This window comes from Melanostigma gelatinosum, assembly GCF_949748355.1.
Source record: "Melanostigma gelatinosum genome assembly, chromosome: 4".
In the NCBI taxonomy this organism is placed as follows: domain Eukaryota; kingdom Metazoa; phylum Chordata; class Actinopteri; order Perciformes; family Zoarcidae; genus Melanostigma; species Melanostigma gelatinosum.
The window spans coordinates 10292683-10312150 of NC_136637.1; the positions used below are offsets into that span (position 1 = coordinate 10292683).

At 42.7% G+C, this 19468-nt stretch overlaps 1 protein-coding gene across 1 annotated transcript in view; it reads right to left on the reverse strand.

Annotated features, from left to right (window-relative positions):
• Positions 1 to 19468, reverse strand: part of ptprsa (protein tyrosine phosphatase receptor type Sa) — a 165063-nt gene that overhangs the window by 59218 nt on the left and 86377 nt on the right. Inside the window, exons 6-10 of the mRNA XM_079266720.1 lie at positions 16934 to 17044; positions 6234 to 6503; positions 5421 to 6002; positions 4612 to 4748; positions 4326 to 4470 (exon numbers count right to left, since the gene is read on the reverse strand). Of these exons, the coding sequence (XP_079122846.1) occupies positions 4326 to 4470; positions 4612 to 4748; positions 5421 to 6002; positions 6234 to 6503; positions 16934 to 17044 (1245 nt within the window). The remainder of the gene's footprint in view (positions 1 to 4325; positions 4471 to 4611; positions 4749 to 5420; positions 6003 to 6233; positions 6504 to 16933; positions 17045 to 19468) is intronic.

Genomic DNA, 19468 nt, shown 5'->3' on the forward strand with positions numbered 1-19468 from the left:
CTTTCCTGAAAGAGTTTCCTAAATGCTATTTGACAAATAATTAGTCATGTCTGCATTCATATCCACCGGTTGACTTTTTTTAGTCTGTTGTGATGTGAAGAGCTCCTGGTATAAAGTCAGTAATGTGAAGTACTGGTGGCATACCTAATCATCATGACTACCTTCAGATTAAAGGTGCTTTTAGTGCAACATCCTCAGTGGATATAAATGGCTCACATTGCTAACAGTTTAGCTGCACAGGCCATCACTCAGGGTCTGTTGTCAATTCTTAAAATGACACGGATTGCCAATGCTTTTGCTATCAGAGTATAAGCACATGTCTGCATTTGAATTGTATTTTCATTAGAAGCCTCGAATGACAGGATGTTCATATTTGTAGATCATTATGGTGAGTGCCAAATGGCCGTGCTGTGGCTCACACAGATATTCCAATATATCTAAAAACCTCCTGCAATTACAGTAAGTGTGGGGAGGGGGGGTGTGGGGGCTAAACTGCTTGTTTGGCTAAATACAGAGGATTTTAAATCTGCCACTTTAATTTGAGAGATAGCACTTGACTAGCTACTGGGAGGTTCTAGGTATAATCTAAATGTGTCACAAAGCCTGACAATCCAGGGGCCTGGCTCATAGCTCGTCGCAAAGCATGAAATTAATTCTGACGCTATGAAATGGGATTCATATCTGCCACTCCGGGGCCTTGCAGTCCCCTAGCATCCACTCACAGGGTCCATCTTAGGTCCTGCTTTGCAACTGGGTAACAGCTAAAAGAATACTGGGAGCCCTCCCAGCTCTCGGGTTGTGGACCAACTCCGGCCACGTCTGAACGTTCTCACAAAAATAAGTCTCTCAACCCGGTCCGCTATGGCAGCATACCCCAAGAGGCCTTGCTTCTGAATGAGGGCTACAGTTGCCAGTTACATCTCGCGAATTTATTTCAGCCTGTTTTTAATATTAAACAGGAAAAGCCAATGAAATGAATTTGGTCCTCTTTGATTTGAGGAGTTATTTGGCGTCACTCACCGTGAAGCGAATAAGGACTGAGATCCGTCAGTATTAATTATTTTTTCAGTGTATTGTCACGAGTTCTTGACAGAGTAGCCCCCATGACAAGAGCCCCTGGTACTGCTGCTAGGACCGAGCACAGACTTCAACAATCTGTAAACATTTTGTACCACAGAAAATGGACAATAAACAGTGGAATCATGTTGTCGTCTGTCTTTCTTTTTACTTTGTGGAAAAGGGTTTCAGTCTGCCTGACACTGTATTTGGATCAGATCCAGGTTGAAATGGTTCTGTAGGGCTGTGAGAACATGGCACACAAGTCAATGAAACAATATTCATTACTCATTGCTCTGTAATATGCTCTCGAAAAAAATAATCCAACCGGTATCGGTTACTATTTTATTGTAGTTTATTTCACGTTCATTTGAGTATGTTGTGATCCTTCCTCAACATATAATTTATCTCCAAATGTATCTCTGTGCAGCTAGTTCAGTCAAGAAACTAGTAAATAGGGCTTCTTGTGTGAAATGATTCTCCATACTGTGTATGTGAGGGGGCTTTCTTATGTGTGTGTGTGAACACAGAACTCTGGAGTCTGGCTTATGTCAGTTTACTGCCTTAAACGTGAGGCCATTGTGTTTCTTTGCACCGTGTGTGTTCATGTGTGGTCTATGCGCTCCCTGTTTATACAATGTGCCTTTTTTTCTGGTGTTTTTCCAAAAGGATACTGTCTATGTTACACTACGCTGTGAAGACACTTCATTCAAGCTATGTATGTGACAGCGCTCTTCACTGACTTGGATGCATAGAGATATAGAGATGCTGCTATTCCTGACTCGTATGAGAAGCCAAACAGAAGACACGTCATTTTTTTAATTGAACCGTATCATGTGTAAAGAATGCTTACTCTGTGCTTCCAATTTCGATATTGGTGTTTCAGAAAAGCACTGCAAAAAAAACAGCTGTTAATTGAATTCATTTGTGAAGGTTTTTGACAAACGGCAGACTGAATCCCGAAACCACTCAATCACTTACCTCAAAGGATCCAGGAAATCAAGTTATTTATTGTGATGTGGGAATTATTTTGCTCTGTTCTGACTCAGTCTGTGACTCTTCTGACCTCAGCAGTGAGAAACCAACGGATGTAGAAGTACCATAGAAGTAGAATGGATAAAAATGGCTGCTTAACCTTCCCAAAGAGTGTTTGATAATCATGTCATGGAAATGAGCACTTATGTGGGACACAAAAGTTATTTAGTTGGTTACTACTCCGAACACAAATTCACACTAATTTCCAGGACAGTAGGATCAAATTTCAGTGGTGGGCAGGCAGATGCAGTTCGACTTATTCGCCCCCATATTTGCTCAATGGGCACCAGTTTGTCAGTGCTGTCTGCTTGTGGCTGTAGTGGAGTTGGGTTCATGCAAGAACCCAACAGAAGGATGACAATAGCAGCAAGCTACTGTTTGGAGTGATGTCAAACCAATATTATTTTAGATAACCCAGAAAAAAATTGAAATAAATGAATAAATAAAAAAACAAAACTCAAAACTTTGTTTCAAAAGACTCAACGTAAAAGGAGGAGGACACAAAGTGAGCAAGGAGACGTCAAGCCATTCCAAGGAGAGCTTTTGTTCCATTGCACAGGGGAACAAGTAGCAGGAACACACAGCTGAAATAGGGTGATGTAAGAGAAAGAGCGGAGTGTATCCACGCCAATCAGCTTGCAGGTTACCCGGTCAAGAACAAATGCAAAAACAGTGGTGAGGAAAACACAAACACACATCGACAGGTGAAGATGTGCACAGACACCCGAGAGACGCCAAGACAGAAATGTGGCCGAATGAACACGAATCACATTCATGCCGGGACTGATCAAAGACCAACGGTGCAGTGATAGGTTCTCAGCATCACCCCCAGTGGGTAGGAGTGAATATCGCATGCAACTGGCGCTCTCCTGTGTAGCTCTGCTGCCCAGCAGTACCAAAAAGAACTGTGAAGTGGTTGTTCCAAAGCCCAGTTGTGGGGGCTCATCCAACAAGTTGCACTGGTAGAAACAGAAAATGTGTTAAAAGAGGTCTTCTCCCACCGCCATGGCTTTCCTATGTCCCAGTAGAGGTCCTCTGCCAGGTTATTGACAATAAAGGTAGCCACTCTGACGATGAATGCATACATGCGTCTTTGTCTGTGACTATCAGCAGGATCCACGATGACTACATCAGACCAGTCCCTAATACCCTGAATCTAGCTACGTTTCAAGGTTCTTTACCATCCATGTATTGAATGGCAATGCACAACATCATTGTGAATCTTTGTGTGATGTGTAAACCCAGAAGACATGAATTTCATACCCTGTCATCACAACAGTCCTTTAGCAACTATTGGATATGTGATTGGATAAGCTGTGTGTATTTTCTTTCTCTAGAGCTTGCACTACTGAGTTGTCATATCACTGCTGTTGGCTGGTTTAAATAATTTAGTTGTGTTCCTGCCGTCTGTAAAATGAAATAAGAAGTCCAGAACTGATGTACTGGAATAAATTGGAAGTGAGCATTTGTGTTTGTGTACTGATCGTTTTTTTTCTGCTTTGATGACTAAACCCAAACCCAAATTCCCCAATCTGAACACAGTTCATATGAGAGCCTTGGCGGTCTTAGAGGAGAGCTGACATTTTTTGTGTCTCGGTCACATGGAAGGAAGTGCACTTGCTGTTGAAAAAGGAAAAGCAAATATGAACAAAAGTGAAAGGGAAATAAGTAACCGCCACAATTGTCAGTCGAAGCAGACTTGACTTTTTTTTGAAAGTGTTGCGTACACTCATGCATATTTAGCACTAGAGGCAATTTATGAAATTAATTATAAAATGAAAGAGTTGTAAAACACTGAAAAGGTGACTTCAGACATTTGTAGCTTAATTTCAACCGTAACTTGCCACAAAATGAACCTTTTGTTGTGTAAATGGCACTTAACTTAAGGTGGAAAAAGCCATAATCATTTTGTTGCAGAGAGGTTAACAAAATCAAGGTCAAGGTTTTAACAAGAATTCAGCAAAACATTAGTTAAGAGTCAGTTTGTCATGTAGTTCATCATTTCCGAATCAGCTTTGAACCCTGATTGTGTCAGAGAAAAACACAGTCACAGTTCAAAGTTGACGATGCAGTCGACATTAGAGAAAATAAAGTTCACGAGCTCCAGTGAAAGGACAAAACACAAAACCTCATCAGAATTCAATTTTGTAAAGGCATACATCATTTAACTGCTTTACTTTGATAGCCAACCCACAAAGACAACATGAGAGAAGACTGAATAAAGGGCTACATACTGGCTTGCAAGGTCTTCTGTGATATGTAATTGGTGAAGGCTCCGATGCCTTTGATAGAGATGGCTGCCAGAGAGAAGTGGTACTCTGTGTGTGGGCGCAGATTTTCCACAACATATGAAGATGCGGGTCCAAATGTTTTCTTCATCTATTGATGATGGAGAGTATTGTTATTTACAAGTGTGATTCAAAGCGGTTTCAAGCACATTTTGGGTTGAAAGGGATGATGTACACCTCTCAGTACAAAAGGTAGGCACTGCAATTCGATATGAAACTCCAAAAGTCTTACCTGGGTGCCAAAACTGCCTTCCATGTAGCGAAGTTCATAGTTTACAATTCCTTCTTTGTCATAGGCAGCTTCCCAGGTCAGTTCAATGCTGATATCAGAAACAGCACCGACCTGAAATTTGGATGGTTGACCTGGAACTGAAGAGCACAGCAGAGGACTTTGTTGCAGGAAATGTTACTCAAAATTGGTTAAGAAATGAATATTATACACACGACAGGGGTACCGTAAAAAAGAACGTGTTAATGAAGTACTTTTTACCTGTTCAGTGATTTCTTGATAAAATTGCATATTTTCTATCAACGCACAAACATGATTAGCATAATGGGAAATGGCATAAAATGGCAGAGGATTAGATAGAGATAAATATTGAGCGGATCCTGAAGCTTATGGAGAGAGTTTTCATATTTCTCTTTCTCAAATGTGGCAGTTTTTTTTCTGACTGCCATAATCAAACAGACTTTTGTCATACTTTGCAGAGGCTGCAGATGTGTGGGTGAACCTTGCACAGCAGGGGAGAAAACTTGTCTCCTTGGCAGCAGGCACAGTCTGTCTAAAGTTTTCGGAAAATGTGCTGCTGATGCACAAAAACAGCTGAATATGTTCTTCATTGGCTGTCAAAGTCTTCTCCTTAAGCAGAACGCCACAGAACATATGTAGCATTCACCATTTTCTGTATCACTTAGTTTGAACAACTTGCTTTGCATAGATGCTTTTTGAACGCAAGATTGCCAGACACTAAATTTGACGACAACAATGAAAGAAAAAAATATTTCAGAGTTTTAACACAAAATCTGATTTCATATCTTTACCTCCTTGCAGTACTTTGACATGGCTGGGCTCTGAGAAGGGTCCATCGCCTACAGAGGTGAATGCTAGGACTTTGATTGTGTACGTCTCTTGAGGAACCAGGCTCTGGATAGTGGTGATGATGCTGTCCTGGACATTATGGATCTGCCAGAGGCTCATGGGCTGGGAATCGTCCATGGTGTAATAAACACGGTAGCCCTTGATCTGCCCATTGGGCTCCTCAGGCTCTTCCCAGCGTACCATCATGGTATTTTGGGATATGATCTGGGCCTGAATGTTTCGTGGTGGACTGGCAGGGGCCTGTTCACCAGTCCGGGTTTCTACTGGCTCACTGGGAGGACCCTGGCCAATTGTGTTGACGGCTGAGACGCGGATTTCATACTCTGTGTTGGGGTAGAGGCCACCAATGCTGTAACGTGTAGTGGTGATGTCGTCCACCGTCTCATACTTGCTGTCTGGGGACTTGGCCTTATACTGGATTATATAGTAAGTCACTGGGTCTGGGTTGCCCGAGTCCCAGGTGATGGTCACACTGGTGGCAGTGGTTTCAGTAACCACAGGGGTACCTGGAGGCTTGGGGAGAGCTGTTATGGGGACAAAACATGACAGAGAGGGGAGACAGAACATGATCACGACAGTGCCGAATCAAAGAAATTTGCATCAAAAAAGGAGAACTTCTGAATTCCTGCACAATGCCCCAAGGATATTGAATTAACACACATTGTAACTGAAGTTTTTTGTAAATCATTTCAGACTTGATGAATAGTTCATCTTCTCTTAAAATACACCTCTTCACAAGCACAGTTATCTCTTACATTTGACAGTGATCTGCGCCACAGCTTCAATGATGCCAAGGCTGCTCATGGCCACGCAGGTGTAGTTGGCTGACTCACGGACGCTGCTCAGTTCGAGAACATTCCTGCCCACTGGCATCTCATCCTCTGGTGTCAAATCCTCTGAGTTCAGCATCCACTTGACGTAAGGCATGGGCGACCCCACCGCCACACACGTTATGTTCACACTGCCACCGGGCATGATTTCCTGACTCGTCGGTGGAATGGAGAAGCGTGGAGGCACCCGCCGGACTGGGAGAAGGCATGAGGAAGGAGAGAGGACGACAAAAGAGGGCAAGGGAGTCAAAACAAAAAGAGAAAGAGAGAGGTAACAGGAGAGGCCGATGAAAATTAACCCTTCTCAAGGAAATACTTAACACAAAAGGTTCAACATGGTACATGTGAACTGAAACAGAAAATAAAAGAAGTAGACTTTTCAAAACATAAAACAATATACAAATAATGAGAAGGAACTAAACTAACAGAACTGCTTCAACAACAAAGTAGATCAACAATAAAGCAACGATTCATAGCAACAAGGTTCCATTGACCAATATTTGACCCATCACAGCACAATTAAAGACACAAAAATCGATTACGAGTTTCTCATCTTTGGAACTGAACTTGCTGACATATATACACCTACAGCATAACCTGATCACAAAGTATGAACGTGTGTAGTAAAGGCCATGTGATAATGCTATCACATAAACCATGGCAACCTGGAACTTCCTGTCCTCTCAGGCACACATGCCAAACAGGAAGTAGGCCATTACAGGCGTCTCCCACAGCACAGGAAGTGTAGGGTTACTGGGCTATTGACCATCTCTACAAGATCTCTAAACACATTCTAGCGGAGGTTTGCACTTGAAGCCTGTCTCTTCTACCTAGATATCGTATAAATATATCTTATAAAGATGAGAAACTTTAATCAGATTTTTGTGGTTTAGGGTAGATCCACTGGACAAAGCCTGATTAAGATCTGACACGGTTCCATTGATAGATGCAGCTATCAGTTTCACAGACAGCATGCATAAATAGACCGAGGTAAATTAAGGAGTAAATGATAACAAAATCAGATATCAAAATTGAGATAAAATGCATAGAGGAATATAACTGAAGGGTCGCTAGCATGCCCAGACAAAAGACGATTGGAGAGGAAAGAAGAAATACAAGATAGAGGATAAAGCATCTGAGGAGAGGAAGAAAGGGAACAGAGGAGCAAAGAGTGACAGAGGAAGAAAAAGAGAGGGGAAGGTTTGGAGGAGGGTGAAGGGGGGGTAACCCACTTCAATGCTGTGTAAACTTTGTTTTTATCCAGCAAATGTGACAAAATGTGACGGTGGCACATTGTCACATCGCAGTCCCAGTTAACACAAAATAAGTACTGAGGAACAAGTTGTGTGCCTAGAAATACATAGAAAAAGAACTAGTTGTAGCTAGAGAGTCTGCTATCACAGAGTGTTGGAGTCAAGAAACAGAACTGGATCAACAGGGAGTAGAAATCCAGAGAACACGAAAGAGAGATGGAGGGAAAGGGAAAGAGAAAGGTGGATGCACAAGGGCAGAATCACAGCTAATACAGGGAGACAAGGAGGACCTCAAATCTCATGGATAGGAGTTGAGTGGAAGGAGGGTTGATAATGAGTCTGAGACGCAGAGGGAGGGTGTGAAAGGTACTGTGTGCTTGCATGTGTGTGTGTGTGTATGTGCATGTACATAGATGTATATATGTTCTGCGTCGGTATAGGCATGAGTGTGCGTGTGTACAGTATGCAAGAGTTAGCAAGTGAAAGAGTATGAGTTAGCAAAAACACTGTGTGTTCATGAAACGCATCCCAGCAAGCACTTGACATATCGTGTCATGCAAGAGGTGGCCAAGTTCAACACGACATGAGCAGAGTGATATTTAATGCAGGGTATCCTTGCCTATATGAATCTCAGGTGAGCAACACAAGTCTTTGTTCGGCCGAGGCCAAGATGAGTTGGGGATTGCCCATATTGCTATTTGGTCAAATGCCAAACTTCCTTCAAAAATCATATGAAAGTGAGACACTCTACATGCCTGATGGTTTTAGGTACCACCTTGTGCTGAGGGGAAACCCTCTTGTGGTATAAACAAATAATTATTAGGACTTTAACTTATTTTTAACAAAAAAACAACATCATATTTAGGTTCATGAATTGATTAAAAAGATACAACTATCGACTACTACGGAGGTCTACAACTTCCTACTAACTATGTTAAACTAAAGTATCTACATCTGGACAAATGTCAAAATGTTTGCTGGGATGCAAAGAACGTCAAAGAGAGAGAAGCAAAGTAGTGCAGATGTAGGAGTAAAAAATGATAAACTAAATGGAAGAGCTGACTTAGAGACGGACAGATAGACAAGACAGGAAAGACAGGGACGAGAGACAAGACACAAGGCAGAACAAAACAGACTCAAGCAGCAAGACAGGAGACGAGAAGACAGACAGAGGGAGAGACAGTGACGGATGGGCACGCGGACATACTGTACAGTACGCAAAGGGGAAGGGGTTTGGGTGGTCGGAGAAAGGGAAGGAGCAGGAGGAGGAGGAGGAGTAGGAGGAGGGCATAAGTGGGAGATAGAATAAGGAGACTGTGGTTCTGAATCAAAACAAAACAAAAAAGACCATGGCTCAAAGTGGGTTTGGAGGTCTCACACACTGGGGCTTCAAAACAAGAATCAGCTACACCTCCCTTCCTCCCCGCTTTAAACATTGCACCTCAATGCAAATGTAAAGAAGTCGTAGGGTGGGCGGAATGTGAGGTGTGTCTGTGGAAACTGAGGGGGAGATTCAGGGGTGGGGTGTTGGGGGTGGGGACTGAGAGTGGGCATCAAGGATAGGCAGCATTCCAAAATACACCGTGTCGATCCAAATGGGATTCATATGATCGTTGCATGGGACACTTTTACCAACAAACTAAGGGCACACACATTCACACCCGGACTGGTGACACAGACTGAGGGGACTCTTACCAGAGGACTGACATTTACTGACCTGGGCACTGAAATAATCACTAAAATGTACACACAGCATGTTCACATGTAGTCTGCAGGGACCAAACATGTTTGTAAATGAAGGCCATCTGGCAGTATGTACAGTATCTCCAAGGTGAAACCGCATCTACTGTGACTGGCTTTTAACAGCCATGTCATATTTAGTTATATAAACCCCAGCATTCTGCTTTACATTTTAAAGTATTTATAACATGGAGAGTCAATTTCAGTTGTAGAGGGAATCAAACATGGATTGAGACCTTCTGCAGCCAAAGCTTTTCATTTCTCCTCCTCTGTACTACTCTACATGCAAGTCCTGTAATTCACTGTTAATGTCAATTATGTTACTACTTGGGCAAGACACAACCTGACCTTGAGGGCACAAACTTCATTGCTGACCTTTGAGGAAATGCTCTTTTGTGGTACAGAAACTTGCACACTGATTGGGCATAAAATGTACCAAGAAAAAAATGGTCAATAGCAGATTCAAAGAGTCTGTCCCTAAAAAATATAACATTTTCCATGGATTGGAAGTAAAATGCCTCCATTAGAAGCATGAATGGCTATAAAACATCTGTTGGAAAAACCTATCAATGAATCATAACCTGTTCTGCCCTGATCTGACTCTTTAAGTCGAATCAAACAATGGAAGCATGACCTCTTGGTTGAGATATCAACCAAGAGGTCATGCAAGAGGTCATGCAAGAGGTCATATGCTGTGTCTGATTGTGACAGGAGATATTCTCAAAAAAAAACACATGTTGAACTGGAAAAAAAGGCAAAAAGCCCATCATATAGGTACAGAACTACATCTCTGCATTCTAATTTGTCCAACAAAAAAAAAGCCTAACGAAACAACAAAGGTGGGAGGGCAGCCCATTCCTCACACAGACATGCATGGGTGGCTATGGCATGAGTGACATATACAGGTGCGCCCCCACCCACTTGGGCCGACACCAGGGAACCAATACAATCCAAAAATGTCACCCAAGCCCATCCAAGCATGCCATTCATTCCCACGTATAGCATTGTTTAAGACACACATGAAAACAAATGAAAGGAAATAAATCAAACTGAACAAATCCACGAAAAGAACTAAGTCCGAACAGCATAGACGGTGCCAGAGTGCAGCTGTGTACAAAGGGGTCTGCATCAATACTATTAGATGTTTTTCAGCTTTGATTTGTGTCCGCTTTAATCTGGTCTCAAATCGGAAATGTTGTTGAAACCTGAATAGAGTGAACAGGGTCTGTATTTTTAAGGGCAAATGTCCAATCAAAGTGTGCCTGACGGCGGTGCTCTTCTCTCCCCGGGACTCAGGTCAGCCGATGGACCGGGAGCTGAAGGGGCCGAGTGAATGAGGTTTTCCCCACAGGAAGATGTCTCTGTTCACCTTTGAGTACCTAACACTGTCAGGGCAATGAGGGGAACTAACACCAGCCACCTGCCAAACACTGCTCACTTTTGGCTGTGGCTTGCCAGTGAAATTTGAAATATGCAAATCACTGAGCCAATACACACAAAAAAAAACCTTCCTTTCTTAAAGTTTTCATGGCACCGGGGAAAACACAAACGTAAGTCGAGGGGGGGGGAGAGTCTACCCGTCAACAGCGTGCACCGTGTGTCTGACACAAAAATACATTTGGTCTTTGGTTACAGCAGAAGATCGAGAGCTCAAGGTCAGTTGATGCTACAGCATATTAAACTGTGTCTTGGGCGGCGATAACCATGAATTTTAAACCCAGTAGGCACGTTAGGGACAACATTAACCGTGCGTCTAAATGTCAGTGTCACATGCAAAGGAATCGCTGCCCTATCATTAGCCTGTATGCAATGACTGAATGTTCACGAGGGCGCCTATGCTATCCTACCCTGAACATGCAATGCCACTGAAACAAAGCAAACAAGGAATCCCAATTGCATGGACAGGCTCCTCATTCCCAGAGACCAGGAGCCCAGTCGGCCCATTTGGAATTGAGAGATAATAAAACAAAACATATAAGCTTTCATTTGGACACCTAACAACATATCATCTTTTTTTTCAAGCCCCAATGTGGAGAGATAGCCAAGAAGCCTTACAGTGGACGAGGTGAGAAGCAGTCGAGAGAGAACGCCAGAGTACTGCACTAACTCGAATAGTGGGCGGTGTTGTGGAGGGATTTGTGCCAAAAAACAGAGGTCAGAAGGTGGACATTATCGGCCATTTTGTTGAGGCAGATTTTGCTGCCCCAAAATGAAGGGGGAAGCCAAAATAATGTGCAGCCTTTAGTGTCACCTTGAAGCTGAGATTACACCCTCTCGCTGCCTGAGGACACAGGCGCAGTACGGAGATCCTTTAGTCACACTTGCTGGGCGAGGCCTACGGCATTCATACACCGCAGGGGCCGCCGCGTATTAACATACCTCGGCTGCGTCAATGCAAAACAGTCACTACTGGTGGCCGATCAAAATGGATTATTACCTGAAGGAAAGTGACAGGACTCATGGTAGGGCTATCTAATTATAGCAAGCAACGGATTGAGGGGATTTCAGAGTGTGTGACTTTTTTTCTGTTGTCTTACAGGAATGACGACAAGCAGCCAATTGATACCGGCAGAATGTCCCCTCACTGTGGCGATCCCTTTAGTGGATATGATCAGTCAGATTGAGAAAGGGAGTGTGTTCATATATTTGCATTCGAATAGGAGGTAATGCAACTTCTGTTTTGTATGACAAATAAATACACTTCTGATGGCAACGTGATTTGGTGGCTATTAACTTTAGGCCTCCTTGAGACAAACATCGAATAGAGATGGCAGGATTTTTGCTTTGGCCGGTGAGAACATAAGGTGTAATCTAGCTTTCTTTCCCAACGTTACACAAATGCATAGCAGGACATGCAAGCACATTCAAAATCAGGCAGAGACCATCGTAGGAGGGCAAACATGCACATGCGTACATCACAGCACAGTCTTTCTGCATCAGTGTTATTCTTCGGACTTATCCTTACAAATCAAGATTGTAGACGTTGTCAGGCATCATTACTCTGTTTATTACAGCGGGATTGTGGACACTATTATGTGGAGGGCAGCAATGACAGACTATTGACTGGCAGCTTTCACAGACACAACTGGTACAATTACGGACAGATAGTCTTTTTCAATTGGTGTCGGGTGTCGGAATTTAAATTCTCTTTTGTGTCTGCGATAACAGTTCGATCAGAAGGGATGATTATATGTATTGCGCTAATGACTTGCATTAAGGACAAATGATGTGGCTGGTGCAATGGGAATAAATACATCTATATATAGCTATACTCAGCATCTTCAGAAAGGGAAAAAAATAAACATTGAATATTTTTGATGGAGTTTCTTTTGCTAATATTTTGGGTCTCATGCCAAACAACATGGCTCTGGAGTTAATAAAAAAATGGTAAGGGAAAAAAAACGCAGATTCAAATGATCTTGCAGGCTTGCATATATATACTTTGAAGATAAATTGCAACTGTCGAAACGCCCATGTCCTGAGGTAAATTTGCTGCAGCTTGCTGGGAAAAACACATGTACTCTTATGGATAAATAAAGGCTGCAAAAGCATGGGCATTTATTTGTTTGTTGTTCGAGCAGCAGTCATTCTCAATATGCCGGATACTTTACAGAGATCAGTCTAATCTGCCGGAGATCAGCACACTTTGACAGCCACACGTACAAATTCAGAGGAGACTGATAGGGGAGCTGGTGTGTTATCTCCTCCACCTGAATAGATGACATGCCTGATCTTCCCAGACTTGTTGACCCGCATGGAATACCAGCCAAAAAAAACGTGGTTCCTTTTTCAAAAATGATAAAGCTTCTGTATTCATAAGACTACTGGGGACGTAAAAAAAATCTACAGGCAAGCGCAGCAGCAGGTGACATCGGACTCAGTATGAATGTGATTCATTTGGATATGTCTTGGAAACCCTGGTGCACATGCTGATGCTAACATTTAGGTGGAATATCTTAAGAGATGTTGGTACAAAGCCAATCGCAATATACAGTATATCAGTGAATTTCTGATTCATTTAGCAAGTTCTCCTAATTATTGTTGAAGTTCAGTATGAATACTTAAAACAAATTGTAAATTGGGTATCTTGTTGTCGTGCAGATAGAGAATCATTTTTTCTTACTTGGTCACATCAACCTGAAAATCAATTATGTTTTATGAGTGTGTGTGTACTCGGGGAGGAGGGCTTTTGAATAATAAATTATAATTTGATTGAGTGTCGTGACTGCGAAGGGAACACAAACAGCAGTCACTCAAGAAAACCAATCTCATCTAGCTGCCACCATTTGAAAATAAAAGTGTCTTTGAGCACCCGCTAAGCAACAGCAAATGTGATGTCAAAGTCATTATATTGTTATTGATCCACACGGCACTGTAAATGGCATCCCTTAATGGCTGCCTGAAATCACCATGGAACCCAATCAGGCCCAATCAGGTGAACATTTTTGTTTCCAGAATGGATGGCTATAAACAAGATGACAGGAACACTGGCTGTATACACACTTATTATTTCATTCGGCATTTGCACTCCGAGAATCAAGAAGCAGAGCATTGTGAAAAAAGACACACACATCTCACAAACAAATGAACCACAAATAGACAAACGTTTTGAACGGAAAAGTAAGGTCAGGAACAGAACTGAAACAAAAAGGAAAACACACAAACAACACCGTAAACGCAACACAAAAATGAAACGGAATCAAGGAAAGCCAAAAACTCAGGTGGTATCGGGGAAAAGACTTGTTGAGAAACCAAAGAAAGAGGAGGAAACAACTGAACGAAACACAGGGAAGGCAGAAAGAAAAAGACCAACACGGCCAAAGGGATTCTGTACAAGCATGCAAGCGCAGTTACATTCTCCCATCATGCAACACGTTCTGATATTCCCACGTGCTGGGTTCCCATGACAAGACATGCAAGAAAGCCTTTAGGTGCAGAAGCAATACCAACGGATGCAAAACGAGAAAAGGCCCCACAATGCAAACATAAAAGTAAATTAACAAGACCCGAGCTAATCAGGTTTGCTTTCATCATTTCTTCCTCGGTAATAGAGAAACATTTCTTTCATAATCATTTAGCAGTTTGGACAAACTGATTAGTATTGCTTCAAATTAGTAACGTATCGAGCTCTGTAATAGGCAAATATAGCTAAAATTTTTCAACATGTTGATTTTATTTATTTTTTTCAAATGTGGGTTCAAAAAAGTAAAAAAGAAAAAACACACCAACCTTCTCGAAGCTCTGAGGGATGTAAAGGGGTTGATGCAGAACACAATGACATGAGGAGAAGAGAAAAATAGGGGAAACACAGAGAGAGTAAAAAAAGCCACCTCAAGGTGTTTAGCTGCAGCTACATTTCCCTTTTCTTGAATCCTTTTTTCCTCATTTTCCCTTGTCCCTGCAATCAGTGACACCCGTCTTGAAAGTACACTTGCCTGCCCCGCCCCGCCCTCCCCACCCCACCCCACCCCCCTCCCTTAAATAAACCAAAACAATTAGATACACCCCAGTGGCCGCACTGTCGCCTGGTCAGAAAGAAAATAGTGAGGCGCCACTGGAGTCAAATCAAGCGTACCATACTCATAATTCAAAATTTTCACAAGCTCCTTATAGCCACAAGGAGAGGCCCCTGTGGTGGCTGTACTTGCTTTTGTTAGAGAAGGAAACCAAACAAAGAGAAATTAAAGAAACACTAATGAGAGATAGAAAAGAAAAAAAAGACAGTTTTGGGCTGAAATTAGCAGCTGCAGTTCAAGACAGTCACAGTACCGTAAATGTTGTTAGAAGCCAATCAGTAACACTGTCATTATGCTTTTCTGTTCGGGAAGTCGGCTCAATTTTCCCCGGTACAGCGTGCGCCAGATCAAATTTAGGATTGTTTTTTTTTGTTTTTGTTTTGTTGTTGGAAATTGATCCCTACCACAGCTGCTAATCTCGAGTGCATTTCGCTTTGTGAACAAAACAGTCAACATCAAGTATCAGAATTGATTGACAAAAGTTAACTGAAAACAGACAAAGGTTGACACCATCAAGGCATAACAAGTGTGTTACATCGTGTGAAAGTACCTGACTAATTATGACCCTCGTTTAGGCTTTTAAAAGCATGCTGATGGAGCCGGTGTTCATGGAGATTGCATGAATTGTTGGAAATGATATCAGGGTATAAGCTGTGTGTTTTTGACCAAAGGAACTACTAAATATCCCAGTGCTGTGTCAACAAAGTGTTCCCATTATTGTTATTTAACGATTCCTGCAGAGCTCTTGACTGCAATTTGCCCAGAAGCTTTTAACATCTACCATGCTGTATGCGGGGAAAGAAATGGGAAAGCTACTTGACATTAAGTGTCACTGCATCACAGTGGAGGCAGCATGAGCCTCCAGGATGAATGCTGGCAAGAAGAGACACAAATCTTGATGAACCATTATTCACCCTATACTGCTCACAGTTGCATTTTTTCTTCCCTATGCTGCTACTTCACAGGATATGATAATAGCAGTAATTATGAAAAAGCAGCTCCCTGACCCATTTTATAATGTCAGGCGAGTGAATTATTTATTGGGAGCAAAGTTATTTGGTACACAGCAGAGGGAACAAACTGAGTAGATACCGAGGCATCTTTATTTAATATGCGCAATATAAATAATACATGTCGAAAATGCATCTGCTTCAATTTATCAGAGCTCCCTCAACAGGGAGTCGCTGTCATTTAGCATTAGTAGTAGAGGGTCGGCTTTTGTCTTCATTGCATGAAACTCAACGTTCTCTGTGACTGATTCTTTTTCATATCTTCACTTTGCTGGATCATGCAGCCAAAATTACTCCTGACTGCAAAAAGGATTTAAAGATAATACCCCAAAGACGAAACGGGGAAATACTATGGATTTATGCTCCAGAACACCATGAAGAAGAAGTAGAGGAAGTGCACTATTTAAAATCTATGCAATAGAACATTTTTTATGTAATACAGAGCAGCGCACTGTGAGTCCCTTTCTATAAATTCATCACAAGGGGAATCCTTTTACCCCCCCCCCCCCACCCCAAATCTGGAGAAGGAGAAGGGGTTGAGATTTTGATTGGTGGGCATTAATACCTTGCCACTCAATCAAAATCAAGACTTACCGTCGCGCTCCTGTACCTGGAAAAAAAAGCGAATCAAAAAGAGGTCCTCTCCGACTCTTTTTGGGTTCCAGAACTTTGACGGAGGCGGAAACATTTTATCGGGCACACAACTGCAGGTGTCTTACAACTGATAAAGTGAAGACATACGGCTTGTTGTGCTACACATTTCCTTCCGAGCGAGTAGGGGAGGGCATTCAAAGACAAAATGGAGCATAACATCATAACAGAGAAGAACATTAGTTGGTCAATTATAGTTTTACATTCGGAGGTTTCAGCATATGAAATTACATTTTTTTTGGGCAGGCAAAACTAGCAATGCTAAAAGATTTATAGTACTCGGGTAATATGATTTTGCAAAATACATTTTGTGCAAATACACTAGAATGGAAGCATTTATCATTTGTTAAGCTCGACAGTAATGCTACTTAAAGCCGAGCTGCACCGTTCAGACATGTTAGTTAACATGGGTGGATGTATTTTTTGGCCTGGCTCTGGGCCGGATTGCTCCCTACCTCGCACATAAAGGTTAGCGGGGGACGAGTAGCGCACGCCTTCCACATTAGACGCCACGCACTCGTACTTCCCCTGGTCGGTCTCCTCGCTGTTCTCGATCTGCAAGGCACCTGGAAAATGACAACGTGGGGGGAAAAAAAAGACAAGAGGGGAGGGGGAAGAGAGAGAACAAGAGAGAAAGAAAGAAAGCAGGGAGCATGTGATTAGTCCATTTGTCAGTGACAGTGCATAAAGGAGTCAGACAACATCCGCTTAATGCCAGGTATCTTGAATTTCACAGGACCATTTTGTCAACAATCCTTTCTCTCTGCAATGCTAATGCAGAGTACCACGGCAAACTGGGTTCCTCTCTAGCCTCAGCCATCCACAAATGAAAAGAGGTGGGATTCAATAAAGACAAATATGAACTGAATCAGTCACGCTGAATCTGTAGCTATGCTGGTGAATGCAACTCATGTAAGACATGATATCTCTCAAAAGAAATACCAGAAGAACGAAATAATGATGCAAGTGTGATGAAAGGTGATGTAGAGGGGTGTTGAGATGGTCTTGTAAACTGAGTGAGACGAACACGTTGCCCTTTGCATAGCACTCCACGAGGGAGATGATGTGCGCGTTGGGGGGGAAGAGGGGTCACGGGGAAATATCCAGACATATAGTTCATGTCCAAACGAACACTCTGCCCCGCCCCCCCGTCGTTAAACTGCTCAAAGAATTCATGAGAAAAAAGACACTTCTTACATGACATACTCTGAACATTTACGGAGAAGAAAATAAAAAAATATATTGATATGAACTGATGAAACCAACGACCATTGTGTTTGGGTTCTTTTTAATTATTTGTATTCTCTTTACTTGTTGTTCATGCGTTTCGTTACTCTTCACTGCATTTCATTCATTCAGTCTTATTATCGGGTATACGGTTTGAAATGAACCCCTCTGGCTTTACGTGTTTCAAACTGATTCTATACAGTATCAATTTTTTAGATCTTTTAGATAGATTTTAGATCTCTTGAAAATAAACCCGAGCGAAAGGCTCGACAACAACACTGAAGAAGGGGCGTGGGGCACGGAGGAGGGAGGTGAAACTGCGGGCGTCAGATCACTCCTCGTTAGAGCGCTGTTGACGGCACTTCCTGATGATATCATTAGGGGTTCTGGCTGGCTCAGCAGACAGATTGCAGCCCAGGCCTCCCTGACAAACACAGCACCATCGCTCGTTAGCGTTTAGCCAGGCAGCATCAATACGCCAGCCGCTGCCCAGGATCCTTTGTAATATACCATAACCTACTCCGTCACATCAGCAAGCAGAGAGAACACAACGTTGTACAAAGCTACTATTCTGGAACATTGGTGTCATAACTGTGCCGCAAATGAGACCATCGATCCTGCTTAATTATAAAGATTAGTCACTCTTCCACCTTGGCCTCGGCCTTTAACTCGAAGAGTATTTTTACACCTTGGAGTCAGTACTGAGATATCTACTCTGAGAAAAAGGAAAAACGGACCTGAAGTAACAAAAATCTCTTCATTTCCCTCAACAGCTCAGATCCCCCTCATCCCCCAGAGGGAGCTGTTCCTGGCACACAGCTCATGAACCAAATGAAAATGTCTACCTGCAGAGTGCAGGTGGTGGAGTTTCTGCTCTGCATTTATGCAAGGGTCTGATTTGGATGTGTCTGATGTGTGCTTGCAACAGCAAACGCCAGCCTGCTGGCAGGTGGCTTGGAATGTGCGCAGAAGCCTACCGCCTCAACACCGGGGAGACCACAAAGTAAGGACTGTGTGAAGTTCAACTCCAGGTGGACCGTTCCAGAAAGCTCTGCCAGCAGCTCGTCAGCCATAGGTCCCTGCGCTGAATTATCTTTGAAAGGCTTCGGTTGACGTTTGTGCAATTGTTTCAACGCTTCATAAATAATAATGCTGAAAGGCTTGTGGTGGAGCAGACAGCTAAATCAGAGGAAATGCTCTATATTTCATATGTTTTCATTCGGTGTGTGCCAACTGCAAATGCCTCCAATAAATAGAAATGTCTTCATCTGAAAATAATATTTCACAAATGCCATCTGAAGGTCAGCAAAACACAATCACCAACATGCGGAGGGTGACAGATAATGAGCCAAACTAAATGAATTGAGAGCCAATTAAAACCAACATTGGCTGCTGTGAATTGTACCTCCTGGCGGAAGAGAGGGAGCAAGGAGAGAGAGAGAAAAGGGAGCGTTTGAGGGAATAGTGGGAGTTGCATCTCTTCCTCTCCATGTTTGGTGGAGACGTCTCGCTAGGTGGCATTATCTATTGTTTCCAAGCCCCTACTGGCTTCATTACATATTCTAGCTATTATTTAGTGGGTCTGTGAAGAACACATAAAGAGTCCTTCTGCTGGCAGAACAGAGAGAGAGAGAGAGAGAGAGAGAGCGAGAGAGGGAGAGGGGGAGAGAAAAAGTGATGTAAGATTAAAGCAAGGAAGAGGACAGGGAGGAGAAGCAAGGAGGAGAGACAGGAAGGAGAGACAAAGGAAGCAAGAGATGTAA